Source organism: Amborella trichopoda, chromosome 7 (assembly GCF_054954075.1).
Source record: "Amborella trichopoda isolate Santa Cruz 75 chromosome 7, AtrichopodaSantaCruz75HAP2 v2.0, whole genome shotgun sequence".
In the NCBI taxonomy this organism is placed as follows: Eukaryota; Viridiplantae; Streptophyta; class Magnoliopsida; order Amborellales; family Amborellaceae; genus Amborella; species Amborella trichopoda.
This window is the reverse complement of record NC_142342.1, coordinates 12,549,016-12,561,505: the sequence shown is the minus strand read 5'-3', so window position 1 is coordinate 12,561,505 and position 12,490 is coordinate 12,549,016. Positions and strand designations below refer to the sequence as shown.

The window sequence follows — 12,490 nt, the reverse complement described above, 5'->3', positions numbered from 1 at the left end:
TTCGGATCGCTATCTTTTTCAAATAATAAGGAGCGGTAAAAGGATGGGGACCTCGGCCCACTGTTTTTTAAAAAAGAAAACAATTGATATGAGGATTCTAATCTCTGGCCGTTTTTTTTATTTAAACAATAAGAAGCAATCCAAGGATGGGGACCTCATACCGCTGTTTTTTTTTAAAAAAAATCCTTTCAAAAGAATAGAGAATGATCAGTCCGAGAATTCTAACTGCAAGCCGCTTCTATTGAATAAAAAACACAAAAAGGAAAACTATCATGAGGACCTAAAAGTAATTTCATTAAAAAAAAAAAAACGTTGTGCTAGCTGAACTTGAATATCATATTCGCATATAACATGAGCATACTGTATTTTCCCTATAAAGTGCATATGTAATTAACTCATCAAAAACCTTATTTCTGTTATTTCAATTATGTTTCTTATTTTTGCAAGCTTTATTGCCCGCGCGAGTAGTATGTGAAACTGTAGGAAGAACAAAATCGAGACTTGATAAATCATTTAACTAGCGTATAAGTTCAAGAGTAAGAAAGAAACTTAAAAATCGCCTCAGGAGCAAGAAAGACAACTTAATGAATATATATCGAGGTGGAAGGCATATATCATCTTTCATACATGTGCATGGATCAATGAACTTTGTGTCTTCATTTAGACATACAAGCTCGTCTCCCCTGGGTTAGCATTCTGATCAACACTCACAGACACCACTGCATCGACTGCTTGCTTTGACTCGACAACCACCGTATTTCCCGACACGCTTGTGATTGCATTTGCAGTAAACCTCTTCAATCCTGATGCTCTGGCCTTTGTGTAGAACGAGTACTGGACGTGATTGATCCTTCCAGGAAATAGCAACAAAGGTGAGAAATCAGCGACCCACTTCTTCCCAACACCAGACACCACCATCTGACCCACAGTCGATATGAGGGACATCTTAATCACATTGTTGCGGTCGACCACCACCTGGTCCACCTCTGTAAATTTTGTTACCGTCTCATCAAGTTTCACGATTGGCACCCCCTGGCCATTCCCAGCAAACATGTTGTCCACAATGTTCACTCCATGCATCTTTCCACTCACCGATTTTAGGACGATATTTCCATCCCCTAAGAAGAAACCATTAGTTACATGAAATTGCACCGGGTCCTCAGCTATAATACCGGTCCAATCCATGTACGAGTTCGAGATACGTGTCTGAGCCAGTCCTGCAAGCTTGACATATATGCCAACTCCTCCAAATCCGGTTGCTTTGTTATAACAATGTACCCCTGTGAGGATATTTGCAGGGCCCCGAAGAAGGACACCTATGGCCGCAGAGAAGACTGCAACATCTGTAACAATGTTGTCATTGCTAGCGAGGTTGATTGCGGTACCAGAGAAATTGCGCTCCCCAGGGTCACCACCCGCAGTAATGTGCTGCCCCACAAAGGAGTCAGTGATGAAGGTCTCATGGCCGCCCTCTACAAGGATGCCATCTGTCATAAAGTGGGCAATGAAGACGTTGTCTATTCGCGTCCGGACCGAGTCGATAACCAAGATCCCTCCACCACGGAAGTTGGCATCGAACATGATGTCACGCATTGTCACATCCTCGTAAAACGTGCCCTGTGCCTGCTGTGCCATGATTTGGGCAAAAGGGTTTGAGGGTTTTTTAACAGAGGATGGAGACCACAACTCGATCAGGCGACGATCAGTAGGGAAATCGTCTGATGCTCTGAGTGAGCCACCATGAATCTGTATCGCTCACAAGTTTTTACATGTCAAAACTCAAAAGAATACAATAAAATAAACATGGGATTGTATACAAGGAAACCATTTCCTATTGTTATAGGGAGGTCACAACTATTTACAACCATCCAATGTGAAATCTGATTGAGCGTGTCACAAAGTTTGAAAAAAATTATTTTGAACTTTAAGTTTAGTCAATGAAATAAATACACCCACACAATTTCACATCCAATGATCATGATTAATTGTAATCAGCTTATACTAAAGTTATCATTGGATTAATTGCGATCACCTTGTACTAAAGTTAATTGCTCTCATTATATACTTTTTCAATAAACATATAGTAAACAAAACAATTCAAAGCTAATAAATGTCAGCAGTGGACGACGTTATATTGGTCATATCTAAGTGCCTCTTATTCACACGTTCAAATCATAAGCAACCAATTCAGACACAAAAGGGACAGTAAACTAACAAAAGATCCATTTATTTTTGTAAAAATTATACAAAGGATTTGGGTCACCCATGCTTTTATTATTTTTTTACATTTGCGTCTCAGTCTAATGTTACTAATATTGGACCTTTTTTTCTCTATTCTGTTTTTCTCCAATGGTAGGGTTGACTTAAATTTTAGGGCACTTTGGGACGGGCATCATGTCGTAATTATCGGACCGCATTAAAGATTGAACTGGTCGGATGTCATAGATATTAGGCCTGTAAATATATATTTTGAAACTTCTCCGTTGTCACAAATATTGAATCAGCCGATGAATGAAGTTCAAGGTCTAACAATTAGGGTATCAAACAGGTCCCAAAGTGCCCTAAACAAAAGACACAACCCTACCATTTGACGGTAAAAAAAAAAAAAGAAAAAAAAAAAAAAAAAAAGAGTCCTACATTTGTAAACTTTGGATCAAGGAGAAAACATGAAAAAAAAAAAACAAAATGTGGATTGGTCATTTGCATCATTTTTGTGAAAAAAATGGATCTTTTGGCATTTTTTTATTCATGTTTGTGTCCTCTAAATTTTCCTTTTGAAAATCACATTGAGAATCACAAATCCCGAGATCCAAAATCGATAGTGCTGATTTCTTCCTAGCATCATATTGTCTAAACAATGACACATCCTCAACCACGAGATTTCAAATCTAACGGTCATCGATAATTGTGACCTCTTTATATAAAAAATAAATGATCTCATTGTATACATTTCTTCCCTTCTCTATATTATATTTCATTGGATAATTTTGTCACCTATTTATATAAAAAATAAATGATCTCATTGTATATATTTCTTTCCTTCTCTATATTATATTCCATTGGATAGTTTTGGATTCCAATGGAATGTAATATACCCAACAATTTCAATACGTAATATTATAGTTATAGGTTGTGATAATTTTGGATGAGTAAAGAGAATTAATAAATATTTGAGATTGGTTAATGAAATAAATGCAGCCACCCAATTTCGTATCCCATGGTCAAAATTAATTGTGACCACCTTGTAGTAAAGGTAAATGGTCTCATTATATACTTTGTACAGGTAAATGGTCTCATTATATACTTTTCGGCCAATAAATGCTTTTGTTTTGGTTAAGCATTTCTACTTTCCCTTTGACTAATTACTTAAAATATCCCTAGGCAAAAAAGTTACTACATTATAAAATAAGGACATCAAGTGTCAAAAAATGTTAGTACATTAACGAAATACTCCACATGTAGGGGTATGATAACAAAACCTATAAAAATAAACTACTCCAACTATGATGCAGACAAAGTTTTCCAAAATAAATGGTTGCCTTGGATTATAAAAGTGTGAAAAATAAAGAAATAATAGAAATGGGAGCATATACGACCAAATATATTGTTGGGTAAGCTCTTAAATTGAGTAATATTTGTACTTTAGAAATATTTTTTATTCACTTTGTGATATGGAAAACTATATAAAAAGGCTCTTTACTTTTTGTACAAAGAGGTCATAATCATTTTGTCCATCACATTGTCGAACTTCATAACATAATCCAAGCTAACCAATTTTCCATCTAATGTCTAGGAGTGATTATAACCACCTTATAACAAAGGTAAATAGTATATGCAATCCGGACTGATCTCCTTTTCAAAAAATAAAACAAAAAATGAAGGATTTCGAGCCATTGAAGTCCAATGGATGCCCTAGAGTCAATTCTATAGGGGTGTTGATTTGGAAAATCATTTACTTTCCAAAGCACATTTTCTTTTCTTCTTTTTTACCTTAAGAAATTCATCTGATGAATAAATAGGATTTATTTTTTCTTGGTGTGACACCACACCTGCAATTGGGACCGCAAAATCTTCCTTTTTACATTTTAAATAGTAGAACAATTTAAAGAAAACATAAAAAAGGAAATGAAAGAGGGGAATAAATACCATTATTGGTAATTAGTACTGAGTGGGTTGGTAGGGCATCCAACCCAAGGCTCAAAATATCCATAACTTAGGCCGACTTTTGCCTTTATTTATTATAATAATAGTAGGGAAAAGAGCAGTGTGGAAGATGAAAGAGGTTCTCATGCACTCCTTTTATTAACGAGGGTTGGCAATACTGATGGAAAAGGTTTCTACTTCTCACCTTTTTTTATGGCGCACTTCTCTACATTTTCAAGTGGGAGGTTTTCTTTGTGGACAAAAGATTGTTAGGCATGAGACCTGATCAGTGGTCATGAATTATCACTTACTCTTCACATCGTACATTGACTCTTTAAGCCAAATATAACTGTCCACAATGTCATGGCCTCTCATATTTCCCACCAAGGGTTGATCTCCTATTTTCAAGCAATGGTTGAGGAGTCTCCGATATTGCACCAACATTGAAGAATCTATCCTCTACGTGTACCGTTTTTTGGTAGATCAGCGGGAAGGGCTCCCTATATTTAACAGTAATAGAACACAAGATGTAGAAATAAAATTCAAGACGTTATATCAGCCTGACTACTTATGTTACGAGTCCATTAGATGTTTGTGAGAGCAATATAAGGACTATAGAGAACCATCAAGAAAGTCATTAAATAAACAAAAAAACATTTCAAAAAAATATGTAGCTATACTATGGGTTTCGAGGGGAGACTTTTTCAGTGGTAGTTTTAAATTGCTCCTCTTTATTGGAGCCATTGTCCATTAATGTGTTTAGATTAGGCGATTAATAAGTTTTGTCCCTAGCCCGTCAACCCCCACACTCTAGTGTTGTAGATTCATTACCACTAATCAGCCTTGGCAGGCGCTTATAAATAGATACATCATCCATGATAACGATTTAAAGATGTATTTAAACGATGAGTCTTAAGGTAGATTAAAAATTAATATTAATCTAGACTACATTTGAATGTGTTTTGGTAATTTCACTTATAAGCATTTGAGATGATTATTTCACATCTTTAATTTGGAGTAGCTCTAGAGAGGGAGAGAAGGTTTTGGTTTGCTTACCAGAACATTGCCACCGCCAGAGGCAGGGAAGAGGATGGGCTTTGAAATCTTAAAACTTCCTCCTTGCAAGTCGATCTCCACTCCTCCCAAATCTCTTATCCCCGGTAACAGTACATTGTCGCTCTTAACCTTGAAAGCATCTGCCAACGCGCTCATGATCGCATCGCTACTATCATTCTGGCCCGTCGGGTCGGCCCCATATTCCACTGGATAGAAAACCTTACCACCCCCACTCTGCAATTCAAGAATTAAATGAACAACAAAAGTTAAAACAACTCCATTCCCAGAATCAATAAGAAAATTCAATCCATCACATTCAAAAACCCCACCTCCTTCTATGTAGAATCAACCCATCCATATATACTCAAATTTTAAAATCAAAACCAAATCATCATCTATAAAAACCACATTTACTCTAGCTCTACTTCATCACCTCCTTCTTCTATACAGATCAATACCCAAATAAAAATCAAGGTGAAGCACTATCCAAAAATCTTTTCATTAACATTTAAATAGGAAAAAAAAACACATTTCTGGTTCTTTCGAAAACCACCTTATCTATTCTAAAGTTTGGATTGTGAAGCACTATCCAAAATTCTTTACATTAACATTTAAATAGGGAAAAAACCACATTTTCACATTTAAATAGGAAAAAGACCACATTTTCTTGTTCTTTAGAAAACCACCTTATCTATTCCAAGTTTGGATTGCTGGTGGATTGCAGCCCGGTGGATTGCAGCCCGGTTCTTAAACCTTGCATAGTACTCAGACACAGAGACTCTAGGAGTCGCTGAAGCTGAAGCAAACAACAAAGAAAGAAAAAGAACGCTGGTCAGATTCATTCTCTCTCTCTGCAAAGTTTGTAAAGTAGAGAGAGAGAGAAATAAAAAAGAAAAATGGGAAATATGGAAGAATAAAAATCAGGGGGTTTAAATAAATTTGGTAGAGAGATACCTCGGCCTCATTTGCCAGGGGAGAGATTACCAATTGCCACGCTTTCACCGAGTAAGTTACGCCAACGGCCTAAACAGAGAGATATCTCTCTTTCTCATGAGAGAGAATAAAAAGGAAGGGACCTTGCATTTTGGGTAAATGTCGTCAATACCCCAATTTCTTTTGGACTAATGTTCCCCACTCTGCCATTTTGACCAATGCCACCCTAGAAGCAGGGTTGGTAATGAGTGGGGCGGCCGGGCGTTAAAATGGTTCGGCCTAGAGGAGAGATTACCCTACAATCGCCCCTGACTGGTTAATAGAATAGAGTTCCGAAATTTTTGCTGCAGGTGCATAAACTTTACATGAACGATCTGAAAGAGAAGCCAATGTTTCACTTTTGCTGAATGCTTCATTCTCCCATGTCTATCGAGAAAACAATATTCGGGTGATAGATTAGCTAAGTTTTGTCTATCTTTGCCCAATTTTTTTTTTATGCTTTAATTTCGGATATGTAACCGATGCTTTTCATGTAGTTATTCAATAAAAGTTATTGATATTAGTCAAAAAAAATAAAAGAGAGACTACCTATTGGCATGCGCTGTGGCCCGCGGGCGGGCTAGGGCCAATGCCAACCCAGCCTTATCCTTTTATTGTTTCCTTTATTTTTTCTAGCCCGGCCTGGGCTGGCACTTAGCGTAGGCTAGGAGCAAGGCTGTCCCGGCCCGTTGCCACTCTAGCCTAGGCGGAAGTTGGTATATACGGTGTACTGTAACAGCGTGGAGATTCTTAGGCGTTTCGGTTTTGGGTTAAATATGAGACCGGTTGTTTTCGGTGACGCGTAGTTGATGGATGGATAACAAAGTTTAGTTAGGGAAAGTGGTCGTCTCCACTCACTCAGACGCGTCTCTCCGTGTCAACGCCTAAATTATCCCAAATTTGACTTCTTTTTGTGCGATTTTAGCTATTATTCATTATCCAACACCCACTGTTAGTTGAGATGCAGGACTTTAATTATCCTATGTATATACTTAGATTTTGTTTTTTTTTGGGTTTTTATCTTTGTAGATAAAACCTAGTTGTGAAGGGGTACCTCGAAATTATACATTCGACCAGTGGTTTAAAAAGCGGATCGGTGACCCGGATCGGGCACCCCAAAAACCCATCTGGATCGGTGAATTGACAATCCGGATCAAGAATCAGCGATGCGGATCTGGAATCGGCCGAATAGATCGGATTAAGCCATAAAAAAATCTAAAAAAAAAATTAAAATTCTTTATAAATATTGGTTTTTAGGAATCCAATAAAAAATGGGGGTACTCCATTAAGAATTTTAATTTCTTTGCATGAATAAACGAATATTTATATGTTATTTCCCTGCATGAACTACTGTTTACCAATTAGTTTATATCACACAAAAGGATAAACATAGAATTATCATAGATTAAGTATATCATCATACATAGACTACAATAAAGCATACAATTCGTAACATACGACCAAAAAATAAAAAGTAAAATAAAACGATGTCGTTCTTCATCTTGGTCACACTGGTGCCATTGATTTAATTCGCGTGACAATTCATTGACTCACTCTAAAAACGAATCATCTAAATTAGTTGGCACCTGACTATACCAAAATCCCTGAGTGTTAGTGTTTTGTTGTGATCCTAATCTAAAATCCTCAAAGCTTGTCCATCCTTAATGCTCACCTACACTGTCGTGCTCATCCCTACCCTCTTGCTGTTGGGACTCGATATGTGAATAATTTAGCTGGGATTGGGTGGCGACAGAATCATCATCTCTCTCATTTTCCCTTAGACCCCTTTCCCACTCTCCTTCATTCGATGCAATATCACCAACATCTCCGACAAATTGTAGATATGTTAGCGGGTTGTTTCCTCTTTCTTACTGCTCATCACCTTCTTCAAGATCTTCCTCACCAATAGCCTCAAGGAATGCTCTCTTGTGCAACACTGGCTCCTCTTCCTTTACTACCCATTGTTCTGCTATGTCTATGACAAATATTGTGTCCAAGTTTATCGGCCCGAAGTCTTCAAACTTCCTTCTTATTTGTCGCTCTCGGAAGTTTAAGTTATAATGAACATAGACTAGTTTCTGAAGCCTCTCCGAAGTGAGTCTATTCCTCTTAGTAGTATGCAACTATTGGAATGTACTCCAGTTTCGCTCACACCCAGTAGCAGAACATATACATGAGAGCACCTTGATTGTTATCCTCTTTAGGTGAGGTACATCACAACCATATATCTCCCACCATTCATCTGGATTAAAATGCAAGAAGCATTGTAAGGGCAAGAACAATTCATAAGATTAAATATATGAATGACAAAATATTAGTTAGGGGATAACCTGGATCCATCTTAGTTCGAGATTTTCTGGCAAGTCTAGTTTCGAAGGATCCTATGGCATCCCTAAATATAGCAATCTAAAACAAAATATTTCGTTTTAGTGCATTATTCCTCACAAATATAACAACTCAATCAAGTTCTTATCCAAATATTAAATAGTACCTCTTGTATTGTTGCTACTTGGTTTTGATCGCTTCTCTCAAGCCTGAAAATAATGTATCTGACTTCTTCCATAATCTTGTGAAGATGTTCAGGCGTTAAATAGAAAAATTTTGGGTTGAAGTAGTAACCTAGAAAATACATAGATAGAGAAAGGTCATTTAAAATTCCATAAAAAATAATTGAGAATTAAACATTCTAATGATATAAAATATATATGTACCTACATAATGAATTGGACGTCCAAATTTGGTGTTCCACCTTCTTTCTATAATCTTGATCACTTTACTAGCAAAACTACACTTCTCCCCAATAGCTGATTTGACCCTCTCGATATCTTCATAAAGGATGCCCATGGTAGCTTTATTGTCAGCATCCACCATTATTAACATCGTGATCAAAGGGGCAGTGGCCTCTACTATACTGGAATATCGAGACCAGAACCTCCTATTTGAGACTATGCCGTCTACTTCTAGCCCCGTACTAGACTTCGAGAGGCGGTCATTTAACCACTCTTCACTGATAAACAATCTCTTTAATGTACCTTCAGATTCTCGAATGGAGTCCACAGCCAAGTAATCTATTGCAAAGTGGGTTATGCCAGGCCTGATTATCTCTTTTTTCTTAGACTGTTCTCTAAACAAAAATAAAATTTTAGAGTGGTTATGTATAAATCTTGATACCAACCTCGCTTCCTGTAGAGTCTCCTTCACAATTTTGATCTCACTGATCTCCTCTAACATAAGATCGATGCTGTGTACAACACACGGGGTCCATACTAGATGCTTCCTCTTATCCATCAACTTGCTGCCCGTAGAAACACATGCATGCGTATTGTCCGCAATAAACTGGACTACATGCTTATCTCCCACCTCCTCCATTATTTGATCATATAGTCGTACTAAGAAGTTTGCATCCTTCTTTATCCCTGATACGTCATTGCTAGACAAAAAAGTTGTACCTTTTGAGGAATAGGCCAAGAAGTTAAAAAACTCCTTTTTGCTAACTTTCTATCAAGATAACAGGTTAAGAACTCAAGATATAAACAATTACATATAAACAATTATAAGCAATCTTAACACTGGTTACTCCCGAAGTAGAAGCATGTCCATCCGAATAAGCCAATCTTGTTACTCAGGACTTCTACCCTCTCTCAGGAAGGAAGGCAATGATAAATGGATGACCCATTTCGTAATGCCTTCATACACACACACAATCCCTAATTCGCATTGGGGCTTTTGATAGGCTGAGGTCCTTATGCCCTTCTGACGAGAGAGCGTTACACGACCACTGAATGGCCCAATGTGTAAGGCCCAGATAGATTAGGGGGGTGCGACCCTCCCAAATATTCACATTCACTTCCTAACTCCTGTTCTATCATGGGGAGTGAGGGAAAGATCGCAACTGCCGACACCATCATTCACACAGTAGGTATCCTACCCAATAGGCAGCAGCTAGCCATTATATTAAAGTCATGTCTTATTACAACCATACACTCATATCACATAGGCATGTCTTATTACAACCATGCACATTCATATCACATAGGTATGTCTTATTACAACCATGCACATTCATATCACATAGGCATGTCTTATTACAACCATGCACATTCATATCACATAAGCTTGTCTTATTACAATCATGCACATTCATATCACATAAGCATGTCTTATTACAACAATGCCGATTCAGTGGTTCATAATCATATTCACAAACATTCACGAGCATTCACTAGTTCATAAGCATTATCCATTTCATAAACATGTCTTATTACAACCATGCCTTATACAATAATTCATGAGCATTCATAAACATTTTCCAGTTCATACCCTAAGTATGTCTTATTACTACCATACTTAGTGAATTATTCGTGGGCATTCACCAATTCGTAAGCATTAACCATACTTAGTCAATTTATTCGTAAAAGAAGAGGCACTTTGTTGTGACAGTTCCCTAGAAATCGGGCATAACTCCCTGTCCATAGAGAATTTGGTCATGGTTCCAAAATCAATTCAAAACTAGACTCACTTACCTTCCATTTAAAACTAGTTTGGGCTCCATTAGGGACATTTCGGTCATCCAACAGGTTGTTAATGAAACGTGTAAGATTCTGGAAATTCCTGCAACTACAACAGTGACATTCCCATAGAAAAAGTAGAGTAATTTCCAATCAACAAGGAATTTCGCCCTACCATCGAATTAATTTTTGGAGTAAACACAACAATTTTTCATTTAAAATTGGTTTGGGTTCATTTGGACATGTTTTGATTTGTTAATCGTTCATCACAAAATCATGCACATTTCTTGGAATTTCATTTCCAAGTTTTGGCACAATTCAAAGAATGAGTGACATCTTCCAAACCAAAGTAGGCATTAATACAAGGAATTTTTCATATTCAACTAGATTCACAAGGGTGATTATATACTAATTTTCATAACTAACAGAAATATCTACAATGCTCCATTCATCATGAAATTAACTATTACAGTTCTAGAAATTCAGGCTCATTCTAGCATAATACATACATCCATCTCATTCCTACAATTTCATACAAGTTCCTTCTTAGATTTCATACTACATAAGCAACTAAATCGTGGAAGCAGGGATGCCATATCTACTTACCTGCACCAAGAAGTTCCAAGCTTTCCCCACACAGTTTTTCTTCAAGGCCAAGCATCCAATGGAGGGTCTCAATCTTGAGGCTCTAAGGCAATAAGGGGAAAAACGTGGGTGAGAGAGAGAGAGAGTGCATGTGAAATTCTTGAGAGGGGTGTGTTAAGGGGAAAATGAGGATAGGGCAGCGTGCACAAGCCATGTGGCGCTCATGCAAAAGCTGAGTGACATCTGGTGGCATTAAAGTGGTACACATGCAATGGCAAGTAAAGAGGTTCCCCTGGCTTAGAACACTCACGATGGCTGCTCTTGGTCTTCTTCACACACAGCGGCTGGCTGAAGCTCTTTATGTACACTCGTGGCATCTACACATGCAACACCAATGTCAGCTGCTCTTGGTCCTCTTCACACACGGCGGCTGGCTGGAGCTCTTCACTTACACTCATGGTGGCTACACACGCAACACCCATGGCGGCTGGCTGGAGCGCTTCCCTTACACTCGCAACGACTACACACGCGACACCCACGACGGCTACACACTTCACCCGCGACGGTTGGCATTTACATGCACGAGATAATCTTCTCATACTTTGCCGCGCATGGTGGCACATGCCCTTAGCCATGCTCGGTGGCACACTCTTGCTCCAGAAAAGCCTGGGTCCTTACATCATCCCCCCCCCCCTCCTTAAAAAGGATTTTTTCCTCCAAATCATATCTTATTGATCAAATAAATGTGGATATCTATCCCTATTTTCATCTTCTCATTCCTATGTTGACTCTTCCCACGAATGATATTGCCACAATAGTCGAACCAGACGGATCTCCTTATTACGTAACTGTTGGAAGGTATTTTTCATCAACGTGGGGCCCTCACTCAATAAAGCCTAGAAAACAGTGGAAATTCTACAAGTCTCAGAATAGCCCTGCAATTAGCCAAAATCTTCGTGAGGTCTCTCGAAAATCTCCCTTCAAGTTTCATCGCATTCCGACATGTCTAAGGTAGTGTAGACTGAGAAACAGTTATGAAAGAATTGGCCTCTCGCGCCCTGAAATGACCCCTATAACTAGAGATGCATTTTCGGTGTCTTAAATTGCTATGGGACCACTACCATTGGATCCGTCACGGTTGAAACTCAGGAGTCAAATTTTTGCCCAAACAGACACTCCAGGAAGAAGTTATAATCAAAAGAGTGAAAATCGATGGGCCACATGTT

The 12,490-nt window shown here is 38.1% G+C and overlaps 1 protein-coding gene across 1 annotated transcript; it reads right to left on the bottom strand.

The window, feature by feature from the left end:
• Positions 1-564: 564 nt before the first annotated feature.
• On the bottom strand, positions 565-6,121 carry LOC18428639 (polygalacturonase QRT3). The gene is made up of 3 exons (XM_020663851.2): positions 5,886-6,121; positions 5,200-5,433; positions 565-1,746 (listed from the first exon to the last, which is right to left on the bottom strand). The coding sequence occupies exons 1-3, from the start codon at positions 6,039-6,041 to the stop codon at positions 661-663; spliced, it is 1,476 nt and encodes a 491-aa protein (XP_020519510.1). The 5' UTR covers positions 6,042-6,121; the 3' UTR covers positions 565-660.
• Between the last annotated feature and the right edge of the window lie 6,369 nt (positions 6,122-12,490).